Below are 17,600 nucleotides of genomic sequence, written 5' to 3' on the forward strand. Positions count from 1 at the left end.
AACAAAATTGACATTTATTACATTTAACCGAATAATCACCAACAGAACATCTACGTTTTACTTGCAACTTTCAATGCCCAGCCCTAACTTTTCAAACCCTAATCTTCTCAAAAACCCCATCTACCCCAGAAATCCACTTCTCAAGCCATGCCTGTTATTAACCCCTATTGTTCTCTGAATCCCCGACTTTCAGCAGGTGGTCAGTTTTTGTTGCTGGAAACACGTTTTTTTTTTTCGTTTTTAACTAAACCGATTATTGACTGTAACTTTCAGTACTGCGTTAGTTGCCACAAAGATTAAAGCTTAGATGCCTAACTTCGAATATTACCTGGGAGCCCAATACATGGCCAGGGGCGAATATCTAGCTGGGTATGCATCCCTAGTCCTAACATTTTTGCACAGTACTGTATTAAAATGCTTGTTTTGAAGAGTACATTACAGGAAAACCAATAATTTTTTGCAATTCCTAAAATATTCTATTAACTCTTTAACTACGACCTGGGTGCATTACAACTAGCCTGTAACCACCAAAGTAACCATGAGAGTAGTCATACTATAATTTTTAATAAGGTACTTGTATCTTCATGAAACTTTTTAGATTATCAATAAACATTACAAGGATTTTCTAATTAAGTATTAAGATTTTTTTAATTAGAGATTTGCTCGTGAACTTTTTATCTGTTATTTTCTCTACCTTATCTTTATATAAAATTAGGAAATACATATAAATTACCTTTCGTTCATTTTAGAATGTCTGCAAATTGTAACAGGAAAACACAAATGTTTATTCTGAACAGCTTAAATTTCATAATGCATACATTTACTTATATTTATTGATTTTTTTGTTTTACTGACCTTTAAACCATCTCTGACTAATAATACCACCATATAAGTTGTATATCACAGGGTGCACGTGGAGCTCACTTTACTGTATCAAATAGCATAAATGTCTTAATCTTCATACTAGCACATCAGTAAAATCACATTTCTGTTACCATACATTACATATATATTATTGCTATTTACAAATAAATTCATAAATTTCTGTTATATTTTCAAAACATAGAACATTAAATAACAAGTATATGGAAGACAATGATCTCCAAAACTTAGGACGTTATGAAGTTTCTTTGTACTTGTATGTTGTACTTGCTAAGCCTCTTCAATTTTCACACAACAACATGGCTCACCTGCACTTATGTTACTGTATCAAAAAATGTCATGGTGACCTCTGGTCTGTACAAAGTAACTTGTCTTGGCTGTGTTTGTAGACTAGTATTTTGTAAAATACAGTCACATTTCAATTATTATACATTATATATGTATACAGAATATCTAGATTATTGCTATTTTGATATAAATTCTTAAAGTCTAAAACATAAAACAGTAAATAAAGAAGTAAAGCAAACAATTATCTGTACTTGGTTGCTGCTTGACGCTTTACAAATTTTGCACGTGGAGGTTTCATATGTACTTTTTAAAAACTAAAAATTCGTAAATTACTACATTAATACCACAGAATTCAACTATAATTTATCAAGCTTACTAACTGAGATGTATTTTACTCTAAAAAAATATGAAATTTCGAGCAGACTAAAGACACAATCTACCTCATTGAAATCTTGATTTAAAAGAAAGAAAGGATGCTAGGTACATTAGAAAGGCTTATAAAGCCATTAGGGGACATTCTGAGCTTCTGATTGGTTATTCAAGTTTATAAGGGAGCATTTCTAAAATTGGAAGGAGGTGAGCAGGGTGCCACTATGTTTGATTTATTACGTGAGCAATATCTTAGCAATAGAAAAGATAAGAACTTCTTATTTTATATTCTAGCTTGTCAATATCTGTTATTTGAGTTTCTAATTCGTATGAATCTATAGACTTAGTATTTTGACTTCACACACATCTAATTTGAACCAGTACTGCATTCAACATACCACGTGACACAAAAACGATGTTTATTTGTGTTTTTTAATATTTACTTTTAAGTTAACAAATTGAGTAATGTATATTATTAAAATATGAATTATAATCTACAGTTTCATACCAAACTTATTGATATAAATTCATGAAACAGTAGTTCAATAAAATTTTGAATGCGAGTCAACAAACGAGATGACATGGCCTTTCACCTGTGACCTGTCTCGAAAGGGATATACTGTTGCTTCATATGCCAGTTTCCATTGTACTGAGCTGCTACAAAGGTGACACGGCCTTTCACCTGTGACCTTTTCTTTTTTTTTTGGTAGCGTGCCTAAGTTTGTTGGATTTAGTAATTAAAGTAAATTTTCTTGATGCTTCTGCCTTTTCAGCAAACTTGTCTGCCAACTAATGCAAAGCAGAAATATCATCGTGGAAATGTTGTCTTTTCTATTTTTATGTTGTCTATTTCATCCATCACAGTCTTTTTTGACTAATTTTTGCCTGTTCTTTTTGTTTTCCATTGTTCCTCAATAAAGATCATAAACATTTTTTCCATTGTCTTTCAAAATTTGTAGCACATACTGAAGGGATTTACACATTTTAAAGTTTTTACACATAAAAAAGTTTAGAAAAAACAACCTTTATACTCCATACATTTATAAAATAACTTTTTATTTTTTTATATTTTAACCAAAGTGAAACAATTATAATAATAATATATACATTGTTAGACACGTTACAACATTTATGACAGACTCAAAAAATAGAACATTACAAGCAGTTTTATAATTTAACGAATATTCTAATATCAAACAGTTGTAAAGTTCTATCACGCAAAATAATCTGAAATTATGAAGTTTAGTTGAGATTACACATTAGAACACTAAAATGTTGTACATTCATCAAACAACACTTAAAAGTGAATACTTAAAAAGTTGTGATAAATGTTGCAGTAAAAGAGAAAAAAAAATAGAGTATTCCAAAATAAATTGTATCACTTAGGCTAATTTGTTATAACTGCATAAAAAGTAGTTACTTTAAGCATTATATATGTATAAATCAGAAACCAGTTATGACTACTTACCTTATTAGAATCTAAATCCACTAACCAAACATCATCAGGAAGTTTGATATGTCGTTTGAACATGAGAAAGCTTGCTGGAACTCCAATGATGAAGGGAGTAGGAGCTAAGAGCAGCTAATATTGAGTTATATAAGATTAATGTTTTTCATACATTGCAAAACATAATGTAAATTGTTTGTAGAGTAATAGATAAATTTAAACATTTTTAAAACATTTATATGCTGTCTGAAACATTATCTCATTGAAATTGTGTACATTAAATATCTAAATTATTTACTAAATTGTACAATCAAAAACAAGTTTCACAATTACATATATGTATTTATAAGTAAGATAAAGTTTTAGATTATGGAATCAAATAATTTTTCTTAGAGGGTAATTTATTCTTTGGTTATCTGTGTGATATTTCTTATGTTAAGATTATTACTCAAAACAAATTTGTGCATTATTAAATGTTGTTTTTTTTCATGCTAATCTCTCACAACTCAAATTGTTCTTCCAATTCATATATTCCCCAAGGATCAAATGATATTATCAAAATACATCAGTTATTTCCCCAATAATTCAAGCTGAGCTATGGGTATAATTATTTAGAAATTAAGACTTATTGTATGGATGCACTTGAACAAACAAAAAGAAAACAATGGTCTTTTGTTCTTCATTATAGTCTATGGAAACTTTACTTTCCACAAGTTATTATATTTAGTAATACTTAGTTTAAAATCCCACTTGTTCTGACAATATCTATTCAGGGTACTCTGATTGTAAGTTGCTGTTCAGAATAATGCCTTTTTGGTAACTTCACTCTTAACAAGTATTCCCTAGTACAAATGAGGATTAAACAATATTTTGCAAGACTTATTACTCCAGTCAACATTGATTATTTGATAAGTATTCTGAACATCTCTCTCTTTAACAGAGTACATGATATAAATGTGTGACGTAGGTGTTGTTTCAAAAGATAGTCTTTGTCTTATATTATCTCAAGGTAACATACTGCCTTTTAATGTATTTTAAGAAACTTTAACTAATTTGATACAAAATGAGAACTTTATGGTAAAAATATTTTTCAAAATTAATGTTCACTGCTAAAAGTTGTATTATTTATGTAAAGATATTTTTCAAAATTAATGTTCACTGCTAAAACTATCTACATTATTTACTTTTCAAATACTGTTTTCCAATTAACATATGAAACAAGGCATTCTAATCATTATAAGTAAAATAGTCTGAACAGTACACTTAGTTAGCTATGCTCATTAATGGGTACATTTTTAGTTCTGATCAATATAGATAGCTTACTTTGGTCAAAGTTCATATTAATAATTCATTAATCACATCTCTTGATTTGTAATTTTAATAATGCAACTTCTGGAATACAAATCTCAAATATACTATTACAACTCTTATTAATTTAACTGCATTTTATTCATGCAAAATATAAAATTTTAAATCAAGCACTTCTTTCTTCTCAGCTAAAAAAAATGTAATTTTTTTTAAGAATTGTACATTGAAGGAAAAACATAGTATATTAATGTTTGTTCTACATAAGCATTTAATATCAGTCACAAATTAATTATGTCTTTAATCATGTATGTTTCTTTACATCATTTAGACATCTATTTCACTTTGTTCTGTGATTTCCATACCATGAAAGTATCATTTCACAGTAAACATGAAAATTATAACTAATTTACAAAGATATAATTGCTAGTTTTATATATTCATACAAATTCAACAAACAAAATGCATGGTCACTGTGATAACATAAAACAACAACTCTTTAAAAGCTTATAAGACCATTAAAAAATGACTATCACAAATGTAATGCTTACATTAATTTATGTAGTCCAATATTATTTCACTACAAATAGCTCTTATACATTTGTCAACTTGTTTCAACAAAATTACATCATCATTTATTTTTTCTGTTGCTACACATTTGACACAAGCAATAAGTTCATCTTTCCATAACAACTATCAAACTGCTCAGTTTTAACTGTCATGATATGACAATTACACAAAACAAAATAAAATTGGTGACTAAATAAAAGAGAAAATACATTGTTAAATATATAAAATTAATGAATCAATAATACTAGTTTTTTTAGATGCATCATATAACTAAAATATGTAATCATTTACAAAAATCTATTTTCCTTGGCTGAGGAGGAAAGTGAGCTTGTTTTATAACTTCAAATTATTTAGTTTAACTACTAAACACCAATATTCAATTATTTTAAGCACATGAACTGTTTTTGCTTGAATCTTATTAAATAACTCAGTAATGTTATTGAACTTCATAACTGTTTTGCTCTCTCAATTCAGGTTCAGTCGAATCAGCCCAGTTCACGAGCCCAAATTTACCTTTATAGTTTCCATACTATAACTTCTAATATGTTTTGTGTATCTTCACAAATTTTCGCAAGCTGTCAGTAATTGTTAAGATTAATTTGAATATAAAATGAATCTGGATTTTTCATGAAGAATTTTCACTAAAGATTTCTCCATGAATATATAGAGTCAAAGTATTGACTGCTCTGAGTACAAAGTGATTTTCATGTTAAGGTTCAAAATACTTCTCTTCATCTGAAAAACCTCTAAAATCTTTTAGCTAAATACAAAACATTTTCCTCACTAACAATTTATGCTTTATGTTATTTTTTCTACTCTAACTCTATATGAGGTTGGTCACATTGACCAAACAAAAACTGAAATAAATCTAAAGTACCCTTTTTTCTTTCTAAAATGACTTCAAATTGTAACATGAAATTATATTTGTTTATCCTAAATAGCTTTTAACTCAAAACAATATACATCTATTTATATTTAAATTTTATTATTTTATTGCCCTTTGAAACGTGTATCTAATATTGACACCATACAAGTTGTAAATCATTTGGCAGACTATTCGTGAGCTACTTGCAAGAGTATCCTGTGACAAATATTTCAATTTATTCTACCTAATCTAACCTAAAGAGTTTATATTTTTTTACATTTTAGTTACTTTTATAATAAATAAAGAATGCACATGAAAAAACAAGAAAGAAAGTTCTTTCCTGGGTCTCCTTTTTTTTCTTTGCTATTGACTGTCATTGACAATTAACTCTATTTTTTTTTATTCTACTGCACCAATGAACACAGAATAATAGTATGCAACATGCAGACAACATCTGATAACTATCACTGGCTTTCTAATTATGCAAAAGCCATTAAAAAATTCATCTGAGCTCATTCATGCACTTCCCATGGAAATAAAGCTTGAACTGAAAGCAAAACAGACAATTCTCTGTAAAGAAAATAATGTAATATGTCATTTGATAGATTAAAACTTTGGCTTTCTATTGGTTATAAATAATATAATATTAATGTCAGAGAACTATTGACAGTTTCAGAAACTGAGGATGTGATAAGTGGGCATGGTAAGAGAGGTCTGACTTTTTAGTTTATGGCTCTGTAACCAAATAAGAGTGAAAGCTATAAAAATTATACTTTGCCTGAACAATGACAACATTATAATAAATAATTTGTTAAATTATGTACTTCTTGGAGGGGTGGCAAATAAATTAAAGAGGGAATACCTAGAGAGCAAATGTCATAAATCTCATACCAGGATAAATTCAACAATCTGTTTTTAATATTTCCTTAAGAAATTAAGAACTTAAATTTTATATATTAAAATTGGGATTATTAGCTACTTTTTTATGCCAAATATACTGTGTTAATATAATAATTTAATTAAATTTTGAATGTAACTCACTAAAACCTCGTGACATGCAGAAAAAGATGTCCATAGCAAATGTGTTAAATACATTCTTTCTTCTTGCCTTATATTCCATTGTTTAGTGCCAAGTCATGTTTTTCAGAATTTACCTGTCAAATATTAATTCACAAAGCCTGATAAACATAATTTGCTTGAAATTACACAAAAATATATCTATTTTTGTTCAATCCAATATCACCTTTTTAACATATAGAATGTGAACACCAATATGTACATAGAGTATACCATATTTGCCCAAATATAATGTGCACCCAATTGATGAAAATGTTTTTTTTATACATCAATTGTACAAAATGTATGGAATAATTTCTAAATACATTAAACAACCATTGACGTATTAAACATTTTTGGAAATCTTTCATTGAAATATTTTTGTGTATCAATTTTACAAAATTTAATGAAAAGTTTATTCATGGTAATACACATAGCTAATCATTGATCTTCACATAAATCTTTGTTATCGCTAGAATTGTCGCTACCATCAGACTACCTTCTTGAACATTTACTTCATTCTCTTCTGATTCCCATGTCATCATCCATTGCATTGCATTGGATATGCAACATTTTTTTAAACTTTTAATGATGCTTTAATGATTTTCATTGGTTGTTTCCAGTAAAATACCTAACAAAACTAAACATGCACAAATATAATGCACAGCCAATTTTTTCGGAGGTATTTGGAGGAAAAAAGAGCACATTACATTTGGACAAATGCGGTACTCTAACCAATAACTTCTCTACACATGTAAAATCAGCAACAATTTAAAAAACAAACTTTTAAATCTTTTGTGACAAACATGACACCTGAAGAGATATGCACATAATATTCACCGATATTCATAAATACAAATACAATACCAAAATAATGTTATACTTCCTAAAGATCACCTGTTCAGCAGCACTCATACACGTAGGAAGAAGGGGAATGATGGGAAACATATACTCCAAAGGGTAGATCATAGTAACGAATGCCATCACACTCATTGACAGGGCATTATAATCTCGAGACTGCAGCACCAACTGTAGGTGGAAATAACTATCTTAAACTCAAGTTGATATATACACAGTTACATTATATTTGTCAATAAAATAGGGGAAGAATTGATCTAAAAGTTAACATTTCTCTTATCTGAAAATGTATTTCAGATAGATACTCACATATCTCTGCACCACAAAGAGCTATTACCTTGCAAGCACAGCCATGTAATTTCCTGAGCATAACACAAGCCTTAAACAAAGCTCCCACTCCAAAACATTTACTGTATTGCACCAGCTAATAATGTAATCATCATTAGGGTATAGCTTTCCACAAATAGTAAGGTAATGAGGAAATCTCTATATCAACTGCCTTAGCTACTTGATACTGGTGAAGCAACGGTTCTCCAGTACCTACCAGAAGAAATGGAAAGGGAAGGAATTTGTAAGAGGGAGAACACCAGAGAAGTGTGAAGACCATCATCATCAGGCACACTCAACTGGAATTAGGTACCACACTGAAAGTCAGTGCAATGGGTTACTGCAACTAAAGACAACAGGTGTGAGGGTAAATACACATCAGACACTGTCGTCTTTTTTCCACAAGCATATTCCACAAGATATGAAATAGACACACACACGGATATATATAATAAGAGGTACATCTTCAAAACTATTATATCAATTACATTAATTGTCAATAGGCAATCAAGATCAGCACTATAAAATGATAATGAACTTAATATAAATTTAAAACTCTATTTACAAAAAACATAAAAACCTTCACACGTTCCAGTTGTTATCCAAAAGTCATAACATAGATTGCCTGTGGCAGTAGCACCCAAAAGTGTTGGGGATATCCCATCTATCAGACAAAATCCAAAAAGCAGATAAGAAACCAGTCAGCAGTTGTGGAAAATTCATTAAGGGTACAGAGTTGAGTGATTAAACCAACAATGTCTCAACTCTTACTGCTTTTCACTGTCTGCAGCCAGCTGTGGGAAGGTAGTTACCCTTAAAAAGATACAATAAAGTTAAAAGTAGAAATAAGATAAAATTAAGCCACCCAAAAAATATATATTTGTACTAAACAATGCCTACCGTCCTCAACCCTTAAAAGTTCTAAAAAATCCTTAAAGTAGAATAAATACCACCCTAATAATTCTACTACAGAAAAAGAGGAAAATAAACAACTCACCATTACTGTGAAAAATGGAGAATGGATCATGATAAGAAAACTAGACAGATGAAACAGAAGATGATGGCAAGTTTGCATAGTAGTCATCTACTTGAGGACATAAAAACAATCAAACCTTACCCATGGAGACCAAATGCCAGAAGAGAGACAGGGTAAAGGTGTAGTCATAGGATTGTTTATTATTGAAAAGTGTAAAGCCAACAAAAAATGCCACCACTGTTATGATTACCAGGAATATGGAAATCCATATAAGCAGAAGGAGCCCACAAAATGATTTCTGAGACTTGGAGGAGTCCCCACAGATACATGTCTAGCAAAAGTGGGGGAAGAGTGACATCTGGAGTCATGCAGGATCAAGTGAGTCACCACAAATATGAGGTAAAAAGATGACAGTATATTTCTGGAGATACCTGCACTCACAGGCTGGAAACCACTGAAGTGGACATCTATGGGCACATCTGAGAGGAACATGGAACTCAAGAGAGAGAAAGAGTTCCCAAACAAAAGATTCATGCAGAAAATTAGGGAGAAATGAAAGCCTCAGCATCAAAAGTTCCATGCCACAAACACAAAAAAAAAGGTAGACTGAACCTTTCCAACATACAAAGTGAGAGAGCCCAAGTGAAAAAAATAAAGGGGGGTGTTCAGATTGAAATGAAGACCTGAACCAGCCACCCCAAATGAGATGATTCCCAAAGGAGAAGTCAAAACAAAGAAAGCAGGAAGTGGAAAGAGCAAGTATAGAATTCAAACATCCATAGCGTTGTGGAACAACAGATCTCAATAATGTAACCCAAGAAACAATCCACTGGATTCAATGAAAAAAGATAGAGTTGTAGTCAACTTGAAGAGAAGGATTGAAAACCAACTGTTTAACTATTGTAGACAAACCAAAAGGTAAGCAGACAAATCAGGACATGGAGATAAAGAGAAAATATCTAAGATCTAAGTGAGAGTATACACCAGAGAGTAAGAAAACTGCCTCTAAGAAACCAAAGTTAAGTCCAGTGGGACAGATCATTATATGGCTGACAACCTCCCATCTTAGTGGGAATGATAAAAAGAACCCCAGAATTGGGTTAAGGAATTGTCCCATGCCATTTGAAAAAGGTGAAACAGAAAGTAGAAGTATAGGGAGAACTCCTGAGAAAGCACCTGAGGAACTCAATAGGTTGTAGCAAATGAAGTCCACCAGTGGAGAAACTGGAAGAGTAGAGCTTCCATTGGACCAGAACTGAGGGGTGGCTTCAGAAACAAACTGCCTCCAAAAACCATGATGACCTGTAAACAAAGAGGGTAGATCATGGATAGTAACAACATGACAAAGAACAGAATATGGGGTCACTCCATGAGGTCATATACAATGATAAACCAAGTGGAACTCCCCTGGCTCCAATGACAAGAAACAAAAGAGGGCATAGATGACTACTAAGGAGATACATCAGCTTCTTAGACCAATGTATAAGAAATATCACCAAAAACACATCACAAAGAAAATGTACAAGACAGGGGTCCTGGATAGAAGAATGAGGAAGGTGAAAGTCAGAATGTAAGGCAACCTTAAAAAGTACACCAATGAAACAAAGAAACCAAAGTAAGTGGGACACAATAGAAGAGAGCTGAGGGCAAGATGGGAAAAGGTATGTGCAAATTGCCCCAGTAAAGCTGATGTGTTTGTGATGGAAAGCCTCTAAATAAATATGAAGCATGGTAACAATCAAAGAAGTCAAGTAAGAGATGAAGACAAGTAAATGTAGATAAAGAAAAAATGAAAAAGAAATCCTTAAACTGAAAGAAATGATTTAAATGAATGAGGCTAGTGCAATAAGGGAACCCGAGATTCAGCAAATAATTATTAGAGAAAGAGGAAACAAGACACATACATATGGAATGCAAGCAATGAAGGACGAAAGATGGACTACCTGATCCACATCAAGAGATGGGAACAAGAATTACAAGCAAGCATGAGATAACAGTGGTGAAACAATCACAAGATGGAGAGGCTCAGGTGAAGTAACAGAAGCAGTAGATCAAGAATCTGGGATCCTAGATCAGAATGATACCAATCATGTTGTGCACAGTGGTGATAATATCATTGAACATCAGTGTTCCTAGTCACCATGACTCCTGTTAAGGAGGGTTAACCCTCTCACTAATGACTCGGTAGATTACAATAAACCTCATGACTCCAAAGTGGCCATCAGAGTTTCCACACTATAACTTTTAATGTGTTTTCTGTATCTTCAAGCTTTTAGTATACATTATAAGTCTTTCATAGGCAAAAAGCCAAAATCATTAATTAAGTATTTTCACTAAAAATTTGTCAGTGAATATATGGTTTGTCCACAATGGTTCAACAGTTGGTTTTCAATCCTTCCCTTCAAGTTGAGTGTTCTGAGTGCAAAGTGATTTTCAATCTAAGATTAAAAATACTTAAGCTGAAAATTATCAAATTTCATTTGCATAATCTCCTAAACTCCCTAAATAAATATCAAGAGTTTTTTCCCTAAAACTTTTATATTTTATCTGTTATTTTCTCAACCCTAATTCTATATGCATTCAGTCAGTTTGACCGACCTCACAAACACCGTAAACAATGTGAAATAAAATGAATAGTACTGTTCTATCCCTTTTAGTATTAACCACAAAATTGCAAAGAATTTCTACTTCTAACCTTTTCACATCTATTTCCCATGTTTAATTTACTGTTAGCAGCTGAAGAAGAAACCTGCTGAACATAAAGAATGGATCACCACTCCTGCCATTAGACTGCTTATGTGACACTGTAATATGACACCATCGAGATTAAAATGAGGATGTGCAGTGCAATAAGTAAATGTTTCCCACTGAGTTTATTATAATCCTGGCTCTGAGAACATAGTGGGAGAGGTACAGTGGTTGCAATGAGAATTGTCTAAGATTGAAAAAATGTTTGTGATGTGGCTCCCTACAAAGTCTCAGCCAATAAATGAAATTAGTAGGTATTTGGATACTAGTTATCCTCCCGGGATGGTCAGAATTTAGCATAATCGTATGCACAATGTTTAGAAGGGGGATTCTAATTTGAGATCAAAATCCAACACATATTGTGTGAAGCACAATCAGTATACAAAACATGCTATTGCTACAAGGGTCTGGGAGCATGCCACCCAGAAAATTAGTAAAAAATGGGTGCTAAAAGATTAAATCTGTAAACAATTGAATAACTGTTCACATAAAATCCATAAACATCCAATGAAAAGTCAACAAATCACCATTCTGTTATAACACTACATAGGGAGATGGATTTAAATTAGGATAAATATGTATGTTTTATTATAATAAAGTACTGTACTATCTACATGCAGAGTAGTTATTAATGGTTAAATTATATTACTAATTTAAACAACTCTGTAAAGCAATAATATATAAGCTATCTCAATCATTGGCTATCGTATATGTACATGTATGCACAACTGAAATAACATGTTAGTATGCTCCATTCTTCTGGGATGCTTTTCCATAAATAACTTACATACAGTTTCAATGTTGATAGCAGTGCCACTATGATTGTGTATTAAAGCTAGAGCACTCAGTCTTCCTTCAGTTTATGTATACCTCAAGAATTTATTCAACCAGTAGAGAGCAGATGCCAAACATTCACAAGAACATGAACTTATTGGCAGTGTGGTAAAGAGTTTCAGTGACAGAAATATATTTGGTACAATGAAACACACTTTTAAGCAGTCATCCAGTATCTGGGGCCTGACCTGGAGAGGTATATAAAGCCATTTTGTCTTCAATCGATGAAGTTCATCAAAAATATCAGGATTTGGCAAATCTTCCCTGTAAAAATTTATAGCCTGAAGATAGAAAATTCTCAAACGAGTTTCAATTGAACAAGTTTCTGAATTAATGCTGACTGCTTTACATGTGCATCAAATCTGGATGAAAGATTAGTGATAATGTGGTCAAGAAAAGGAATGGTTATTATTTTCTAAAAGTAATCCTCCATGGAACTATATTATGCATTTGCACATTGGGATTGTCTTTGACTAACTCATAACATTAATATTAATGATGTGCTTGAAGATACAATGTGAATAATCATCTATGTTCACTCTTAGTGAAGTCAGTTCTTTAGAGCATAGTTCTATAAGGGAAACACCAGAAACAATGTCTTGGCTTGGACCTTGCAAATATACAGAAGCTTCTTTCAAATAGTAAAGGGAACATTGTAAAGCTGTTAAACAAAAAATGAATTCAAAGGATTCCAGTATTTTTAGATAAGCTATAGCATTTTTCTTATCTTAAGCAGCACAATTATCATTAAACATTTCAAAATTATCATCTCCATACACAATAACCTCACACATGTGAAGTAAGATTGGATGCAATAAACAGAAACTATTCTCAACCCAGCATGTAATGCACATGTTGAGTAGTGGAAGACACGATGAAGCTGTTCCATGCTGGATGGCCTTTTGATAGATTAGTCCAAATAGTCATTCCTTTAACTTGAACGATACTATTTCATAGTGGTGGAATTGAACATTTATAATAGCAAGATTAAATGAGTGACCCACATAATGAGTGTACAAGGCCATGCTTTGGATATCTCATATTTGTTTTTGGTCACCAGATCTTTTGCCAGCCATGGTGGATGCTCCATCATATCCTTGACCACGCAATTCATTTAAAGATAATCCAACATCAGTTAATGTATCTGTAATTCCTCATATAATATCTATTGAACTGACCCTCTGTAGCTTAACAAAGCCAATAAATTCTTCCTTAGTTTCACAGTTGTCATCTACAAAGCAGACACATATTGATAAATGTTTCACATTGGGAGAAGACACTTCATCAGCAAGAACAGAGTAGAATCCAGCCTGTTTCACTTCATGAATAATTTTTACTCAAATTACATCATATTCTATGACATTGATGGTGTCATTTTGTGAGTGATGAGATATATATATGTTGCATTTTTTGCCTTGGGATGATATTGTTACGTCTCCATTCGTTAGTTAATTTTCCGTAAATTCGTTCCGACGAAACTTTAGCGACACAAGTCCTTTCTTAAATAAAACTGGTTTATTCTTTCAGAATACAACTTTACGATACACTTAATTTCAACAGTTGCTCTGTAACAAATGCTAGAATTCTCAACGAACTTCTCACATGCTTAACAATATTCTCTCTGACTGCAGTTCAATTACTCATTACCTCTGTTGTCCCGTCACATTGTGAACGTCTTATATATACAAGACTAACACATATCTAGTAAATGCTAGGGCATTCTTGAAGGAACAGGATATTTCTAGAAACAGGTGGCATGATACTAGTCACGTGACCTCGCTGACGCAACAATATAAATGAGTTCTCACTAATTCATAATTTTCATCTTAATATTTCAGCAAGACCAGAAAATTGCCAGGATTTTTGGTAGAAGTTACATTTTTAGTATCGCTACAAAGTGCCAAACCTTGTTTTCCTAAAAACAAAATGGTACAAACAATTTGATGAAGAATATGGTTATTCTGAGTTATGCATGATTGAAGGGCACTGTTGGTAATAATATAAATTCTACTGGATGGTGGATGTGCAATGAAAGCCTTCAAAGCATCAGCAACCTGCATAGAATCTAGACTGCATTATTGTGAGTTTAGGGATGAAGAGCATATAGTAACAATTTTTAAAGTGAAATTATCACAGACTGTATTGTAATAACAGAGCAGAGATGAATAATTTTCCTTGTCAATTGTGATTTAAAGTAAATGAACCAGCCTGTGTGAACTTCAACAAAAGAGAGAATTGTTTAAAGCTCGAGATACAGCTGTGATAATCAACGATGTAAGAAACATTTGTATATACATTTGACTTGTTTTAATATATTATTTTAAAACAAGTGGACTGTGTTACTGTTTGGTTATTGTTGAAATTTATTACCAACTAGTCACAGACACCTACTGTAAAGAATCTGGCCTACAAAACTTGACAGTATCAATACAGCTTCAGGCTTCCAATTATAAAGTGTCAACAACAAGCCATTGCATGCAACTATTTGAAGCCAAAAAATGCTAATGCTTCATCAGAAGAATGTAGACTACGTAGAAAACATTAAATACCATAAGCAGTTGCACTATAACTATACAAGCGTAATTTTTTTACATCACAAAAATAGGTGGTTTGGTCAAACCTCCTCCACCCTCCCTGTATGTATGTATGTGTACAGGTGTACAAGGTAAGTGCTTATGAGCACTTATATACATTATAACTATTTACTCATAAATGCTTAATTTTTAGTTAATTTTTCTTAAAACACTGAACAATAAATGAAAAAATATAGAGAAAAAGGATGATTTCTAGTACTTATGAAATTGACTTATACACATGTGTTGTTCTTGCTAAAATATATGTGGGTTAGAAAAATCTGATTTCTGTTCAGAGCAATGATGTAGTCAACACACTGCAGTGTCCAGTGAATCTACGGCTTTCCCCTGCAAGCCAATTACAAATCACTGTCAGATTTGTGTAGCTTGGAACGTACTCTTTCTATTGATTATAAACATGTACTCATAAGAAGTAGGCATGTCTAGACAAGTGATTTCAAAGAATGGACAAGTGGGAAGGGCTACTCTGATAGGTTTGCTAAATATATTGATATCTCAGCATATCACAGAGGTGGAAGATTCATATTTTATATTCTAGCTTGTGAACATCTGTGATTTGAGTTTCTAATTCATTAACCACTATAGATGTTGTATGGCAGACAAAATAAAATATAAACTGAGCAGTAAGACAAGAGGGTGGGTGATGTGACACACAAAAAAGTATATTTAGCATTTTTTAATATTTTATTTCAAATTTAAAACATATATATTATATTAAAATTTGAATTATAAGCTATGTTTTGATGTCAACTTTATGGACATATTTTGATAATAAAGTTGTTTAAATGAATTTGGAATATAACTTTTAAAACATCATAACATGCTCTTTCATCAGCCCGTAGCAAAAAGGTTAGAAACCTCAGAGATCAGAATTGTGAATTAATAATCCAGTTATAATTCATAAAACTGATGTTGCAGTGGTCTGTTTTTGTAAAATACATAAAGACAGATTCTGTTGATTTTGTTATCAAATAGAAAGAAAATGAGCCAGGTATAGCAATGGTGCACAGACCTAATGATGACCTTAAATAGAACTGGAATTGAAGGAAATCCACAAGTTGAATTAAACAAATGGAACAGACAGTGGGACAGTTGATTAAAAGAAAATCATAATTGAAATAAAGGTTCTAACTGATAAATTTAAAATTTTTTACACAATCAAGAAAATTAAGGAAAGATGGACTTCATGAAGAACAGTAACAAAAGGTTAAAATAATAAGCACAAAAATGCTTGTAAATCTAAAAAATACACATCTGAAGACAAACAGTGCTGAGGAAAGAATGAGCCTTTGTTCTGTTGCTCATGAGAATTAGTGCACATGGAGGATGTGTCACCCTTCTAATCATAGAGGGCTATAGTCTAATGATGATTATATCATAGGCTGGAACAATACACATTGACACATGTAGGGGAGGGTGCTTTATTCAAGGCTTTTGGTGTGTACACAAAGTTAGACTACAGTACACAAGGTAACAGCTCTTTGTGGTGCAAAGAGGTAAGAAGAGTTTCTGAAAACAATTTTTTTATGACTTATATACAGCACTTTCTACAAATTGAACTTCAACTCAACAACACATGCAATAAAGTATTGTCTAAAAATAACAAAAAATTTATATATATTTGCACACATGTGTGTGCGTGTACATGTATGAACAAACTCACTGGCCAAAATAGGAAGAATACTAGTCTAAAGAACAGATCAGTCTTCACTTTGTTTATACTATGTTTGTATCTACATGTCGGGGCAATCAAAAAACCACGGATGGACAAAAACAGATAAGCTGTATTAGTATCTGTTATTGGTGTAATTGAAAAGAAAGCATTTATCAAGCTTTGGACAAGGTATTATTGTTGGAGTTTGACTGGTAGGTGCCTTAATTCCAATGACTGTCAAGGTGAGTGGCAAATCAAAGGCCACTGTGTCTGAAATCTACACTGCATGGTTATTAGGTCAGAAACATCATCTAACAAATGTAATGTAGTCATATGAACAACATTTTATATTATTCTGCTATGATAGTAGGGTTAGTCTGACAACAGCCCAATGAAATTATAGGCCCATCCAGCATAGTTTACATTTTATAAGATTCTATAATGTTGTGGGGCTCATGTACATGTTTATCCTTAGTGGCCACATCTCTGCCTATGAAATTTGAGCATCCTAGATGACCAGGTGCACCTTGCAATGCTCTACCTTTAGCCATACAGATACAATTACTTAACTCTTTCAACACGGGCTTGGTCCCTAGTGCCAACTTCATAACCATTTTATGCTTGTTCTAGTTTTCATGCTATAACTTTTAAATTAGTAAGCAAATGTTAATGAAATTTGGCACATTATCACTAAACATTACAATGCTTTCATATGCAAAATATCAATTTTATTTTTATTAAGTCTTAAGGTTTTTCTCCTGCCTTTTTTTTTGCTATGTTGCCTATCTAATATGCAAAGTAATTTTCATTTTAAGATTAAAAATACT

General features: G+C 32.0%; 1 protein-coding gene across 1 annotated transcript in view; it reads right to left on the minus strand.

Moving 5' to 3' along the window:
* LOC106468642 (MAP kinase-activating death domain protein-like) overlaps positions 1-17,600 on the minus strand; it is a 138,202-nt gene that overhangs the window by 97,616 nt on the left and 22,986 nt on the right. Inside the window, exons 6-7 of the mRNA XM_022396995.1 lie at positions 7,680-7,811; positions 3,008-3,121 (exon numbers count right to left, since the gene is read on the minus strand). Of these exons, the coding sequence (XP_022252703.1) occupies positions 3,008-3,121; positions 7,680-7,811 (246 nt within the window). The remainder of the gene's footprint in view (positions 1-3,007; positions 3,122-7,679; positions 7,812-17,600) is intronic.

The sequence above is a fragment of the Limulus polyphemus genome, unplaced genomic scaffold, assembly GCF_000517525.1.
Source record: "Limulus polyphemus unplaced genomic scaffold, Limulus_polyphemus-2.1.2 Scaffold3095, whole genome shotgun sequence".
In the NCBI taxonomy this organism is placed as follows: domain Eukaryota; kingdom Metazoa; phylum Arthropoda; class Merostomata; order Xiphosura; family Limulidae; genus Limulus; species Limulus polyphemus.